Source organism: Gavialis gangeticus, unplaced genomic scaffold, assembly GCF_001723915.1.
Source record: "Gavialis gangeticus isolate Ggan-Ray unplaced genomic scaffold, GavGan_comp1, whole genome shotgun sequence".
Lineage (NCBI taxonomy): Eukaryota > Metazoa > Chordata > Crocodylia > Gavialidae > Gavialis > Gavialis gangeticus.
Window position 1 is genome coordinate 14,472,980 of NW_017729014.1, and position 15,361 is coordinate 14,488,340.

General features: G+C 58.6%; 1 protein-coding gene across 8 annotated transcripts in view; it reads left to right on the forward strand.

Annotated features, from left to right (window-relative positions):
• The window catches only part of AGRN (agrin), a 227,260-nt gene that overhangs the window by 181,591 nt on the left and 30,308 nt on the right, over nt 1-15,361 (forward strand). For all 8 annotated transcript variants that reach the window (XM_019511804.1, XM_019511797.1, XM_019511798.1 and 5 more), the window contains 10 exons: nt 2,868-3,089; nt 6,112-6,306; nt 7,861-8,061; nt 10,241-10,386; nt 10,925-11,030; nt 11,302-11,415; nt 12,470-12,634; nt 14,047-14,190; nt 14,649-14,773; nt 15,174-15,279. In XM_019511804.1, coding sequence (XP_019367349.1) covers nt 2,868-3,089; nt 6,112-6,306; nt 7,861-8,061; nt 10,241-10,386; nt 10,925-11,030; nt 11,302-11,415; nt 12,470-12,634; nt 14,047-14,190; nt 14,649-14,773; nt 15,174-15,279 — 1,524 coding nt within the window. The remainder of the gene's footprint in view (nt 1-2,867; nt 3,090-6,111; nt 6,307-7,860; nt 8,062-10,240; nt 10,387-10,924; nt 11,031-11,301; nt 11,416-12,469; nt 12,635-14,046; nt 14,191-14,648; nt 14,774-15,173; nt 15,280-15,361) is intronic.

Genomic DNA, 15,361 nt, shown 5'->3' on the forward strand with positions numbered 1-15,361 from the left:
TCGTGGTATCGCCTCCACGGGCATCAGCACAGCCTCTCGAGCCTCTTTTAGCACAGGCAGGGAGTATAGTCTGCAGCAGGCCGAAGTCCCAGCCTCCACTTAGCTGTCTTGAGAGCAACGCTTTGCCCTGTGGGCACTAATTTGGATGACAAAGAAATCTGGCACAAGTCACTTCGCCTCTGTGCAAGTGGCGTTTCTCCGTGTGTCACGTGGAGACGGTGACTCCACGCGAGTCACTGTTACCTGCTGCTGGTAGAAACACCCAGAGGTCCCAGGCTGGAAGGAGCAATGCACGCACGTGCCCGATTCCCCCCTCTGGAAATCAGTGGTGATAACTCCCATTGACTTCTGAGGGAGCCCCGGGCAGCCCGGAAAATGTCAACAGTCGGCGGTTCAAACGGCGAGGGGAGCCTCATTTGCTGCATGGCTGCCGCGCAGAATTGCTAGAAGGGCGAGAAATGTCAGAGCGCGGCTCTCCTCCAGCCCCGGCGGCCTCCCACCTAGCGCGCGGCTCGCTCTCCCTCCTGGCCCCGCGCAGCCCCACGGGTAGTTCGGAGCCGGGATTTGGGAGTTTAGAATAAACAAACATGTGTTTGCTTCACGCCTAGTTTGTCGCATCCTCGCTGCCTAATTGTGCCCGGCGGAGGCTGCTTCCCCGGCTAAGCGTGCTGCCTGCGAGCATTTCCCGGGCACGATTATGGTAAACACGTCTTTTAAAAAAAAAAAGAGACAAAAGCCAGGGATACGAGTGGCACCCCCAGGCACAGCGCGGCGGGGAAGACGGGCTGCCGCTGCGTGGGAACCGCTCAGAAGCCATTCGGCTACTGGGGAATTTGTCAGGAAAGGGGAGAAATGACTGGTCCCTGCTCCCTGCCCCGCGGAGCCTCAGCTGGATTTGCAGCTGTCCCCATCACAGCCCCAGCTCCGAGTGACAGCCTGGGTGTGGAGTCTGCATGGACGTGGGATGGAGGATTTCTCCCCATTGAGGGATTTTCTCCAGCCTCACTCCTCCCCATGGCGCCAGCTAAAATCATCAGCTTGGGCCACACTTCTCCTAACAAGGCTGGTCCTTCCAGATCCAGAATTGCTCCAGAAATGAGCCTTGCTGAACAAACCCATTGACTCCCCCGGCCTCAGCGCAAGGAGTCCATCGCACCTCAGTTTTAGGGAGGGAGTGGGAACCGAGGAGCAGCCCGACCAGCTCTCCATGCAGCACCGGTGGGTCCTGGGGGAGCTGGCCTTTCCCGCCCTGTGCTAATCTGTGGCTGTGCTGTTGCTCTCATGCTCTTCGGCTCAGACCCCAACATGTGCCTGCTGCATCCATCCTGCTCTCATTGCATTGTGTTCCACCCTGGTCCCTTGTCCCTTTTTCCGGTGTCTCCTTCCTGTTCCCTCCCCTCCCCGAGCTCCCCAGGGCCACGGTGTGCATTGCTCTGAGCACTCGCAGCACGGGGCTGTGTGCTGTGTCCCCAGCGGTCCATGGGATCCTGCTTTGGGGTACCTGCCTCGGCTGTGAGCAAGCCTTAGCCATAGCACCAGCCTCTGGGCAGCACAGGCAGTGCAGCCTGCATCCCACACCCCTGCCAGCCCACGGCCCGGAGACTGCAAAGGAAGTTTCCACACCTGAGATCAAACACCTCTTTTTGCCTGAGGGTAAATTGAAGGAGCTCCCACAGAGCCTGTGACCAGCCACACATCTCTAGCTCCTCTCAGTGGGAGCCTGGCCTCCACTGAAGGAAGACAAGGAGAGCGCTCGGTCTCCTGGACAAGCCCCGAGCAAACGTCTCTGGTGGGTGGAAAGGGGGCACTGAGCAGGAGCCCACTGGTGTGACCCTGCTCTGCTCTTGGTAGCAGATTGGTAGCAGGGAGAGGCCGCAGGGGAACATGGCAGTGGGAGAGGGCGTCCATCCATGGCAGCGTGTCTTAGACCTGCATGATGGGCTGCCTCCCCTTGGTGAGCAGTGGGTGCTGTCAAAGATGCCCGCTCTTTGTGCTCTGCAGCTAGTAGCGATGGTCTCAATGTGGCCTCAGGGCAGCTGCCTTCATCCTCGGCTGGCTTCTGAACTGTGGCCAGCGTGAGACTCAGCTGGAGAAGCAGCCCCCAGCTTTTACCTGCCCAGGAAGGGAGGGAGAAAGTAGAAAGCAGATAGTGGGGATGGAAGGCAGAAAGACCCTTATGCGGGCACCCATGCTACCACAAGCCAGCTCTCTGGCTGGCTGTCTGCTGGCAGGGGAGGGAGCTGGGCGAGGGACGGGGCTGCCCGAAGCTCCAAGGCCGTAGAGAGATGGATTGCCCCCTCGCCCTGACATTCAGGGCATGACTCTGGTGCCCTGGGGACGGCCTGCTGGGATACCCACCAGGGATATAAGCAAGGGAGAGGCCCTGTCGTGGGCTCCCTGCCTCTCTCTGACCCCAGAGTTGGCAATTTGGTTCAGATCTTACAGGCAGGACCTGGATTAGAAAGAGGGGTGGGGTGTCCATGCCACCAGCAGGCAAGTGACAGGCACCACCCTGTGTGCCTCCGCTGCCTCCGGATGGGAGCGGGAGCTGGGGAGGGAATTGATGCTCAAGGGCATCGTGTAACGGGAGCTGCCACCCCGTACTGGTGGGGTCTGGAGCCCTGCAGGAGGCTCAGCTACCCTGGTGACAGGAGGTGTAAAGTACCCAGATGGACGCCACGGGGCCCATTCACCATCGCTGCAGGCCGCAGGTGCACCCCGGGCACAGCATGGCCCTGGGTGGGGACGGTGAGCACAAGCCCGGGGCTGGCATCCCTCAATGCCTTGCTCTCTGCGCCATGCCAAACGCAGCATTGCCAGGCTGGGAGCATGGCTAACACACATCTTTCTCCCCTGCCCCGATGCAGACCTGGGCACCCCCAGCCCCTGTCTCAGCATGGAGTGCACCTTTGGGGCCACCTGCGTGGTGAAGAACCAGGAGGCGGTGTGCGAGTGCCAGCAGGTCTGCCAAGGCCGCTACGACCCCGTCTGCGGCACCGACAACCGCCCCTACGGCAACCCTTGTGAGCTGAGTGCCACGGCCTGCGTCCTGAAGAAGGAAATCAAAGTCAAGCACAAAGGGCCCTGCGGTGAGTGGAGCTCGCACCCCTCCAAGTCACCTAGCGGCGGTCTGGGAGGGAAAGGGAGTGCATTGGCTTTGAAGGTGAATATTAATAGAGGGAGGACAAGAGAAGGGGAGGTTAACGGGGCGTCTCAGAGCTAAAGTGGCAGTGGTGCTAGGAAAACAGCTGCTCTCCATCCCAACCAGGCAGGCTCTTCCACCCAGGTCTCAGCCCTGAGTGTGATGGGCATCAGCAGGAGCATCGTCCTGGCTGTGGTGGGTGGGCTCGGGTGCCTCGTCCGTTGGGGCACGTGCAAGGCAACAGGATCGAGAGAAGACTGATCGCCCGCTGCCCACTTACGCGCGTAATGAAGCCAGCTGGCCCCCCCAATGTGCCGAGATAATGACATTGTTATCTGGAGTCTGCCATTTGGGAGGTTTATTTCTCTTAAAAATAAGGCGGGCTCAGCAGGGGAGGCAGAGGGGCAATGGAGAGGAGGAAGCTAATCTGGGTGAGGTTGCTGCCAGGCTTGGTGTGCAGACGCGGAGAAGGGGCCCTGGCTGAGGAGCTGATTGGGAATGCTACCCTGCACACATCCGGCCCCAGTGCGGTGGGGACAGGGCTGTCTCTGCGCTTGGCCAGCCTCACACGGGGCTGTCAGAGCATCCTCCTCTTCCTCAGTCAGAACTGCTGGGTTGGGACCTCCCTACAGTGTTGTGTCCTTCCCGTCCCCGTCCCTCTTACGTTGCAAACCTCCACCCCACATAGTGCACGCTCACGAGCTTTACCACTGGGAGGGCTTTCCCCTGCCTGTGGGGAACTGGTTGAAACCCCTGAGGTTATTAGGCAGGGCTCCTGTGCTATGAGTGACGTCTGGATTACCCCTCTCATGGCCTTGTCCCGGCCTGGCCTGACCTAGGGGCTGCTGCTTCCCCAGCTAGAAAAACCCGTGGAACTCACTGCTGAAGGATGGCCAGGGTGTAGCAGGTTTTAAGGGTAAATGAAGTGCTGATACGGGGAGGTGGAAGGGACAGAAGCACCCCCAGCTTTGGGGCAGAAGCAAACTGCCTCTGGGACGTCAGAATTGCCCCTCTCGCCACTGGTATGTCTGTCCACGGATCCCACTGTTCCTGCCCCTGCAGCCCACGGGTGGGCCACGTGAAACGCGCTATAGATAGCAACGCCCTAGCCAATCGCTCGCCGTGCTGCCACCCCCACACACCCAGAGCAACAGCTGCTGCGTGAAAGAAAGATTAGAAAAATCTTCCCTGAGCCAAATTCCTTGTGAATCGACTGGGGGGGAGAGCGAGGCTCATTGGGAAGAGGAAATTAAGCACTGAATCACCAAGCACCCAAGAGTTACTGGAATGGAGATGAGCTGCCTGGAACCTGGTCTCTCCTGCAGCTTCTTTGTCACAGAGGAGGTCTGGAGAGAAACGTCCCCTCTGACCCGAGTCTCTGCACACAGGCGGAGGAAGGAGACAGGTCCCAGCACTAGCTGGTGGATCCCTCCCACCCCCAGTGGCTTCCCTAATACACTGGGAGGAAGAGGGTTGGGTGCTGCCAGGCCCCTAGGCTGTGTTCATGGCAGCTGACTCGTGTCCTGCATAGTGCGCGGACGCCTTGCTCCTCCAGCCCATTCGTTGTCCTGGCCTGGAGATGCTGCTCCTCAGCAAACACTTCTGCTAGAATAGAGTGGAAACCACCATCAGGGGATGTGCAGACCTCTGTTTCTCCTAGAGATGGGCTTGTGCACCACAGCGGTACCCACCACCCAATTTCAGGGCTCCCTGCTGCATTTGGGTGTTCAGGCGTGACAGGGTCCAGCGTTCTCCTGATGGGAGACAGCCAAGCCCGCAGCCTGGTCCAGGGTCTAGAGGGCAGGTCAGGCCCTCAAGAGACTCAGCCACAGGCCCCTTGTTGGCTTCTGTGTCCAGTGTCAGCCAGGGCCGGAAAAGCTTCGGGACCCACAGAGCTGCCTCTGCACTCCCCTTCCCCTGGGGACATCTGGATCCAGAGCTGAGGATGAGCCCCGCTTCCCTTCCCCTTGCTACTTCCAGGTTACTCAGCCCCTCTTGGAGATCTCCCAGATACAAACCCTGCCTCCCCAACATGAGACTGGCAAGCTGCTATGGAGCAGAGCTGAGCTGCAGTTCTCCCTGCGGCCGCTGATATACTGGGACTAATTTCTCACTCCTTATAATTGCACTCACCCCTGCGCGCTTCTCCCACCTCCCATTTCAAAGCCATAATGGCATATAGCTCTGCTGACATCTCATCACAATCACTTCTGCCCCTGATGGACTTCACAAGTAGTTATTGCCTCCAAGTGTCTCTCTTCTTCCTTCTCTGACCCTTCTGCTCCTTCCTTCCTCATCACTGCACTGAGTCATGCTCAGTTCCCCGTGAGGCTGCATCTGTGGAGGCCACAGGAGCATTTTACTGCTGCCTTAACACTTCATTAGGAAGCTTTGGCTTTCTGTCCCATTTCCATATCCCCCATGGTCTCTGTGTCCCATTACCATGTCTCCTAGCAAAGGCAGAGCTCAGGAGCCAAGGGGTGGCATGCATAGATGCTGCCAAAGGGATTGAAAGCAGCTGCATCTGGCACTCTAGTTAGAAAGTGGCACCTCCTGTGTGTTCAGCTGTCCCCTTTTGCTGCAAGGCTTGGCCCAAGGCCCTCAGACCTGTTTGGTTACACATGGGCTGGCTTGAGGGGTCCTTGTGGAGGACCCGGTCCATCACAACTTCTCTGCTCCTTCCCACAGGCATCCCCTCTGCTGTCCCTGCAGGTGGAAGAGCAACAGGGCAGCATTGCACCAATGCAGCTCTTGGCTGTAAAGCTAATGCAAAGGGGCAGGTGGGAGCCTTTCAGCCTTGGAAAGGTTTTATCGTGATGCTCAATGGAGAGCAAAGGACTTCGATTCATGGCCTTTTGTGAATGGGGTTAATGAGTGGGTGTGAACTAACAAGCCCCTCTAATTTTGTGGAGCCAGCAATTTCAGCCACTTGATGCCCCACGGTCGGGGGTGCGGTTTTGTCTCTTCAGACCGTTGCGGCAAATGCCAGTTTGGCGCCATCTGCGAGGCAGAGACGGGCCGATGCGTGTGCCCCACGGAGTGCGTGGCCTCCTCGCAGCCCGTGTGCGGCACCGACGGCAACACCTATGGCAGCGAATGCGAGCTCCACGTCCGGGCCTGCACCCAGCAGACCAACATCCAGGTGGCTGCGCAAGGAGACTGCAGTGAGTCTGGGGATGGGGGGTCCGGTCCTTTCCTGCCCGCTCTTCCTGTCCCATTCCTCACCCCCACCCCTGGTAACAGGAACAACATCCAGAGAGGGTTTGAGCAAAGGAAGCATTGAGAGTGTCATGAGATTTCGGGTGCCCAGGGTGCTGGGTGGCCCACTTCAAAGCTCTTAAAGGGCCTGTTTTCTAGAGGGCTTTCTAAATAAAAGTGCCCAGGCCCTCTACAGCCATAGCCGTCAGGTTCACAGTGTGCCACGGGGGGCAGAGACAGCTCCAGGAGTGGGCCAGTGGATGGCATGGCTCCCATCACCAGCAGTTTCTCCCTGGCCCTTTTATTTGCAACTCTCCAGGCCCAGCACCCCAAAGCTGCCTTTACACCCTCTCAGGCTGGGTCCCTGATGGATGTTAATCAGTACAGTTCCCCTGCATCCACGGCACTAGCCCAGCTGATCCTAGCAGAGCAAGTTTAGAGAGCCATCCTCAGAGAGGCTACGAAGCCTAGCCCAGGGCTGAGGGATGTAGACACATTGATATGGATGGGAGTGAATGCATCTAAATCCTCGAGGCTGGCTTTAAAAATCTCAGCTGTAGGCTTTTATTTCAAGCAGGAGCCGAATGCTTGTGAGCAGGTTTCACCCTGCAAGGGCAGGTTTGAAGCTGTGGAGGTTGCAAGCCGTGTGTAGCACCTGCATGCTAACACGCGCCAGGACCCCAGGGCTGAGTCTTTTAGAGTGGCTCTTTGGACTCTGGTGTCCCCTTCACTACAGTAGGAGCTGTGTAAATCCCTGAGCCGGCTTTGCTGAGCTCATCTGTGACCCCATGACTTGGTTTCCTCTGTTGTGAAACAAGGGTCATATCTGCCCTCATGGGCATCGAGAAGCTTCATTGCCCCCAGTCCCATTCAAGTACATCCAGATTGCTGCAACAGAAGGTGCCACAGAAATGCAGAGTATTCCCTGATCCAAGCTGAGCTAGACCCTTGGTACCAACAGCCGCCTTTAACCACAGCCCAGCAGGAGCACATCCTGCCCCGGGGTTAGCTTTCAAGCACTCTGCTCCCCCAGCTCCCTCCGGCGCAGATCCTTCTGGCTGAGCCAATTTCCAAATGAATTAAAAAGTGCCGACTGAATGCAGCACTGGAACAAACGAGGCATCAGAACAGCATAATGCCTCTCTGAACAGCTGGGGCTGATGCTGCACAGCTGGGCCAACGGCACGGCGCCAATTCCTGGCTTTCGGAGCGAGTCTGAACGGCTCCAGCAACCGCCTTGTTGGGTTGAGCCTGCGGTGGGCGGATGCAGCGTGTGCGGGCGTCCTGGGGCGCGGGGGAAATGGATGGAGCAAGCTGTTCGCTTGGTGTCCAGAGGGGCTGGCCACCTGCAGCACGCGTTGCTCCGGTTGTGCTCAGGAAGCGGCCCCTTCCACGAGCAAGCCAAGCCAGCTCCAGGGTAGACCCCCTCCTCTGGTGCTCTGACCCCCGACGGGCCAGGACGGCAGCACGAGGCTCTCCGCCCCTGACTCCTGGTCCGTCTCCGTCCCCCGTCCCGCTAGAGTCCTGCGGCAGCACGGTGTGCTCCTTTGGAAGCAAGTGCGTGGGCGGGCAGTGCATGTGCCCGCGCTGCGAGAGGCAGCCCTTGTCCCCGGTGTGCGGCAGCGACGGCGTGACCTATGACAACCCGTGTGAACTGCACGTGGCTTCCTGCCGGCAGAAGAAGACCATCGAGGTCTCCAGGACGGGGCCATGTGAGGACGGTAGGAGGCTCCTTTACCTCTGGCTCTGGGGAGGTAGGTGAGGAGGGCTGGGGGGGACTGAGGTTTCCTTTTGGACGCGGTCCGAGCCCACAGTCTGTACCTCCCTGACCCCTTTCCTATGTCGTACACCTAACGCAGGCTCTGCATCAGTAAAAGGTCATGTCAGAGCTTCAGCCGCTTGCAGCCCCCTGTGTCATGCCCCAGGCTGCCATAACCCGCTGTCAGGTCACCTGCACGGCAGGTTCCTCTTCTCTCCCACCTGGCACCCAGGAGTGCTGTCAGGTCGGTGTATGTAAAGGCTTGGATTAATCTCCCAGCAGTCACCTCAACCGTGGACGGAGGCCTCTGCTCCCCATATTGCCCGCAGCAGGAAGCTGAGAGGGGAGCTGGGACATCCTGCTTGTGCCCCTCAGACATAGTTTCATAGTTGTTAGGGGCTGGAAGGGACCTTACAGATCATTGGGTCCAGCCCCCCTGCATTTGGGTAGGAAAGAGTGGGGGAGAGCAGCTCCTGGGACCCCATAATGCTATCTATCCGCCTTGTGCTCTATCCTGCTCACTGCCCAGCACCCACCCTTGTCCTTTTCTCTGGCAGTAATGAAAGGCGACATTGCCTAATTGGCCTAGGCAAAGAGATTGATCACTGTTTTCATTGCTTACTTCATGCAATCCAGGCTTCAGGAGATGGAGCCGTTACTGTGGCAGGGCACTGGCTGCCCTGCTGCCGCCTTGGCCCCTGAGACTCATTCGGCAGCAAATCAAGGCAGGATTGCGAGGGCCTGAGCCAAATCCCATGGGAGACTTTGTGCTGCTCTCAGTCACCGTGGAGCGGGGCCCGAGGGCCTGGCCTATGTTCCAGCAGCACTTGTGCTCTGGAGAGAGGCTGTGTCTAGGCAGCTCGAGGAAGGAGCCACATCCTCATGGCCGGCAGACACGAGGCCCTGAGAGGCCTGAAAGTGGATGAGCAGTGCATGCTTCCCTGCATATCCACCCCAACCCAGACCCACACAGCCTGGCATCCCGCTCCCAAAACCTGTCCGTGCCCTTCACCCCCTGCAGTCTCCCATTGCTATTCCACTCCTGACCTCCTGCGCACGGACCCAGCGACTCAGTCCAGGACGAGCCCCCACATCCCCAGCTCTACAGGGCACTTCCGTCCTCTTCTCTCCCAGCTCCAGGCCTCTTCGGGGCTTGCCAGCCGCCCACCCCAGATGAGGCTGCAGCTTCCCTGTTCTTTTAGGGGCCTAAAAGCTACAGGCTGGTGTTGGGGGAAATCAGTGTAAGAGCTGCCCACCCCTTGCCCCGGTGATGAGCTAACTCTGTGAGCTGAGACCCGCCAGCTCGTTGCACGTGTAGCCGAGCCAGCGAGGACTCTGGTGCTGTGGCAGGACCAGGGAGAGGGGAAGGCAGAAATGGTGTTTGATCACAGCCCTCCTTCGGGTTTTCAGGTTGCTGTCCCTCTGGGAGGCGAGCTTGAATAATTCTCTGTGCAACGCCAACTCCCCGCCTTTGATCACTCAGTAAAGATGGGGTGGGGGGGTCCCCCTTTTTTAAAGTCTTTGAAATCAATAGTCTCCCTCTTGCTGCAGAGCTCTGAATATCTCGTGGAAAGGTTGGGGGGGGAGGAAGTTTAAATACATGGCATGAAGTGTCTCCAAGCCAATAATATCTGCTTGACTAGATAGACTTCAGACTACATCAGGCCCCAGCCCTTCTGCTAGGTCTCGGTGTTCACCTGAGCAGGAGGAATCTGTCCGCTGGCTGCAGCCAGGGTGTAGGGGAGAGTTTGGGTTAAGGAGAAGGGAGCGGCAGCTGCTGGATTAGTGCCATGAAGCCAACTGGATGCTCTTCCTTTGAGTGGAGATCTTGTCTGGGTCTGCTTCCACGTAGACGCAGGCTCGGAGCCGTGCTTGCTTGGAGAGCGCAGCAGTGCTGCAGAGGAGAAGCCATCGTGCGGATTCAGGGCCCCTAGCGCAGAGGTCTCCAGACACTGCTGTCTCCTGGCCATTGCCATGGGGGTGCAGGGCAGGAATCAGCTGCTGTCTTTGTGGAAGGGTCTTTCCAGCCCCGAGGACCAGGTGGGGGCTAGGCGCAGCCTCACCTGCAGAGTCAGATGTGGGGCTGTCTTGGGTAGCGCCTGGACCCCTTGGCTCATTGCATCCCCCCGCCTCCTGCGCAGAATGCGGCTCAGGGGGGTCTGGCTCCGGGGACGACGGGGAGTGCGAGCAGGACCGGTGCCGGCGGTTTGGAGGCCTGTGGGATGAGGACATGGAGGACGACCGCTGCGTGTGCGACTTCACCTGCTTAGCTGTGCCGCGCAGCCCGGTAACCACCCCTGGCTTTGGGCAAGGGGGTGGGATGGGGGCTGCCAGCACTTCCAGCCTTGGCCATGAGGAGGTGCAAGGGGGAGACAGAAGGAGGTGGAAGCCTTGATGGGTGGGGAGTTCTCCCCAGCTCCTCCGTACTGTTTGAATGTCCCATTGGGGTCTTTCAGACCTTGCTGGCTTGTCCAGCCTTCCTGTGTCCCTCTCCTCTTCTTGGGATTGAGCTTGGGAGGAGCCCATGGATACTGATGGAGGCATAGCCAACCCATTGGCAGGGCAGTGCCTGGTACAAAGAGAAGCCCTTGTACCCCCCTGCAGAGGGGAGAACAGGACTGAGGCCCATGCCCTGCTCTGTTCAGGCTCCTGCTTTCCCTTTTCACCCAGGGCCCCACCACGTCCTTCATGCCAGGTGCAGAATCCCAGCTCCCCTGCCGCGTGCCACCCTTGGGATGGAGCCACCTTAGGGCAGCAGGGAGGGCAGACAGCAAGCTCCGTCCTCCTGCCCTGCCCTTGCTCAGCTCCGGTCCTCCTCCACGCAGGTGTGCGGCTCCGACGGAGTGACCTATGCCAACGAGTGTGAGCTCAAGAAGTCACGCTGTGAGAAGCGCCAGGACCTCTACGCCACCGGGCAAGGAGCCTGCCGCAGTGAGTCTTTGCTGTACAAGGACCCCCTTAGCCAGCCCCTTCCTTGCTTTGTGTCTGTCCCAGGGCAACCAGGGGCTGTCATGCTGAACAAGCCCATGTGCTGGGCATTTCAGAGCCTGCTAGCCTGGCTGCATGCTGCTTCTGTTCCCGTCACCTCTGCAGTGATGGCCAGGGTCCTCCACTTGGCTTCCTGGCATTTGTCATCTTGCCCTAACATACCCGGTCGCTGATGCCATTCCCCACCATAACCTGCCTCTCCCTGTCCGCCCAGCCGCCACGACGACCCCCCCACCGCTGGTGCCCCTGCACTGCAGCCAGACCGTGTATGGATGCTGCCCTGACAACATGACCCAGGCGCTTGGCGTGGGCTCAGCCGGGTGCCCGAGTGAGTGAAACCCTTCCTTTCCCTGGGAGCAATTTGGGAATCCCCCATTGCAGGCAGAGGGGCCCTTTGCAGTGAAACCAGGGGCAGGGACCACATGGAGATGCAACCAGGTCCTGGGATGGTGGGGGCTGAGATCTCCCAGGCTGAGATCTTTCAGGGCCCCCAGGAGCAAGGCAGGTTTCACCCGTTAGCATCACCCTGGGCCGGCAGCTGCGACTGCACCCCCTCTCTGCCTCCCTCGCAGCAGTGCTCTGCCTCCCCTGAGGGAGACGTCCCGATGGGCCACCGTGCAGTGGAATCGGGCGCTGCTTCACCTTGCGTCCCGCCCATGCCCTTGTGTCGGCAGCAGGAGCATAAATCAAGATGCAATTATCCGGCGCAGCTGAATTCAGCACTTCGGCGCATATTTATTCCCTGCCCCAGAGATTGTTTATTCCCTTGTCTTTGGTATCATCAGGGCAGAGGGAGGACAGCTCCTGGGCTGCTCCTGTTCCTCAGCCCCTGCTCGCTCCAGGTGTTCAGGCAACCATCTCCTCGGGCATCTTTGCTCCTCATCCCCAGGGGTACCAGGGCGTCACTGTCTGTCTTTATTCTTTTCCCTCCATAGCATTCCCAATAAATAATTCCTAATGGATCTTCCCTGGGGTAGAGAAACCAAGGCAAACAAAGGGGGTACAAGAGACCTTGAGGTTTTGACTCTTCCCATCATTAGGAAGAAAATCTTAAGGGAAAGGGTATGGCTGGGGCAGGCGGGAGGCACTGGGCACTCCAGTGCATTGCTCAGTGTCCTGGTACCAGGTTTGCAGCAGTGGTCCCATCCCAGCTTCATAGATTTCATAGACATTCAGGCTGGAAGGGGACCCCGGAGGATCATCAAGTCCAGCCCCCTGCCCCAGGGGCAGGAAGTCAGCAGAGATCATAGGGTCTAGTTGCACATACGGCCCCGTGCAGCTCCATCCGGGGTCCGGCACAGATTGGGACGTCCGTCCACCCCTGCTTGGGGATGCTGGCTCCTCGGGACTGAGGGGTGGGGGTCTCTTTGTCACTCCGGCAGGCACCTGCCAGTGTAATGCCTACGGCTCCTACGGGGGGGCCTGCGACCCCACCACCGGCCAGTGCTCCTGCAAACCCGGCGTGGGAGGCCTCAAGTGCGACCGCTGCGAGCCCGGCTTCTGGAACTTCCGCGGCATCGTCACCGACAGCAAAAGCGGCTGCACCCGTGAGTGCCAGGGGGACGCGCGGCACCCATTGCGCACGTGTGGTAACCCTTCCCCAGCTGCCCCCGAGCCCCAAATGCCCCACGTACCCCCAAGCTCCCTATGAAATCCCACACAACCTGTCACGTCTCTCCCTAGACCGCAGGGTTAGAGGTCAGGTGGGGCCCAGGTCTCTGATTTGGATCGTTCCCATTGCGACGTTGGGTAAGACTTAAAAGGAGTGCAAGGTGGCACGAGGGGCTTTCCTCAACTCCACTGCAGTCTCAGCCATCCTGCAGCCCTCCTGGGGGTTGGAGCTCTGGGGATACGTCCCCACACGGATGCCAGACGCTCTCCAGCTCTGTGTCAGGTTGCAGTCAGGTCCCCCCAAGGCCCAGTCCCCTCCCGCCCCACGTTCCTGCCGGGCCTGAAGCAGCAGGGGCCATTCCCCGATCTGTGCCGACATCGGCGGCGATGCCCACGTGCAAACGAGGAAGTAAACCACAAAAGCCATGTTAATTTCAAGCTCCATTGGAGACACGGGCAAGAAAATCAATATGTGCCAAGCAGGGAGAGGACCGCTCAAGCGGGGGGAGAGGAGTGATGTGGAAGGGACTGCAAACAACAGAGGATGTGTTTCCACCTGTCGCGTTCTCTGAGTTATGGAGCCATTTCTCTGCAGGGTGATGGATAGGTCTCCTGCTTCTACCTGGCCTAAGCCCTTCCCCAGGGGGAATCAAATCCACCAGGGAGGCTCTGAGATTGCAGGCACCAGCTCCGAATGCCACTCGGCGGTTCAGCAGGAGGAAGGATGGCTCTGCAATTCAGGCTTAGGGCTGGGAGGGGCAGGATGCCTGGGTTCCTCTCCTGGGCTCTGGGCGAAACTGTTAGTCTGGGCAAAGGCACAGCGACACCCAGCAGCTGGAAATCAGTGCCAGGACATTTCAGATAGAACAGAAGATGCCAGAGTGTCACAGGGAAAGTCATAAGCGGTTGGACCATGGCTGTGGTCAGTCCTCTACCAGCTGGAGGCTTCACTCTGAGATGGGACATCTTTATGTAGTAGCAAAGCCTCAGGGTGCAGGAACTGGTGGGTAAAACTTCTCTGGCCTTTGTCGCTAAGATCAAACAAAGACCTTGTAACAGTCCCATGATGGAAAAAACCTAGGTCCCCCTTTAGCGCAAGACCCCTTTACACTTTGCTGCAAGTACATGCAAATGCAATGATCAGGTCAGTGTAAAGGGCCCTTAGGTGTTAATGGGAGGGAGGTTCTGGAGGTAATGATGGGATCCGGACCCCTAGAAGCCCAGGCCAGTGCACAGTACCAAGATCCAGGACACCTGGGTTGCTGGTGCAAAGCATCGTTAGAAAAAAAACAATATTGTGAACATGTGCTCCATCCCCTCCCCATGTCCCTATTTCCTCCTCGCACAGCTTGTAACTGCGACCCGGTGGGCTCCGTCCGTGATGACTGCGAGCAGATGACTGGACTCTGCTCCTGTAAGACGGGCATCACCGGCATGAAATGCAACCAGTGCCCCAATGGCAGCAAGCTGGGCATGACTGGCTGTGAGAAAGGTGAGGCAAAGAGCCACTCGGCCCACAGCGTCTTCCCTGGAGAAGTAAATCCCAGGTCCCTGGGTGGTGGGGTGGCTCATGAGCTCATTGGTTCTCCTGGACTGCTCATGTATAGATAAAAGCCCTACTACTCCTGCTGTCATCAGCGATTCTGTCTTAGCCCGGCAGCTGGGGTCTTGGCCTTCAGAGCAGAGTTTCCTGGATTTTATGGCCATTCACAGCCTGGATGTCTGTAGGCCTGTGTGCTCATGACAATAGGCTGCCCCAGATCACTGACCTTTCCCTTTCTGCGGAGCCGGAGCAAGTCTGCCACGTGCTCTTGGTAGCACTGAGCAAAACATCTCTACATAGCACCTGGCAGAGGTGTGCCCACAGCCAGGGCAGGGAGGGGAGCTGCTTGTGTCATGCATATTTATAGTGCCTTGGACTTGCTTCTTTTTCTTCATCCTCCCCACAAGACCCATTGGCACCAAAATCCTGCCATGAGATGATCTGCGAGTTCGGGGCGTCGTGCGTGGAGGTCAATGGCTTTGCCCACTGCGAATGCCCATCCCCACTCTGTACAGAGGCCAACATGACCAAGGTAAAGGGGGGGCTGTGGCGTGGGGCTGAGCCGCAGGCATTTGGACCCTCCACCAGCTCTCTCGGGCCAGGCCAAGGCAGCATGAAGTCTGGTGTCTCTGCCAGCTGCAGCTGGAGCATGATGCCAGCTATCTAGGCAGCCTCCTAGATTGGCAGGGATTTCCCGGAGAGTCCCTGCTGCAGGAGAGCCGCTTTCTCCTCTCCTCTCCTCAAGGAGATGCCAAGTAGGACCCGCCAGCCATTACCACTCCAATGAATATTTGGAGAGGGGTCTTTTTTCCAGAGGCCTACCACCCGGGGCCTCCCAGGTGGGCTCTACCATAGGCAGGAAGGGCTAAGAGGAGGTGCCAGGCTCTCCAGTTGCTCTCCAGTAGCCCCTGGCTCTCTCCTTCCCCTCCCAGGTGTGCGGCTCTGATGGTGTCACCTATGGTGACCAGTGCCAGCTGAAGACCATTGCGTGCCGGCAAGGGCAGATCATCATGGTGAAGCACGCCGGACAGTGCCATGGTGAGTCTCTCTGCTCTAGTTCCCCAGGCGGGCAGTGCCAGCATTACCTCCAGCTGTCCTAACGCCATCCATCCCTCCCCAC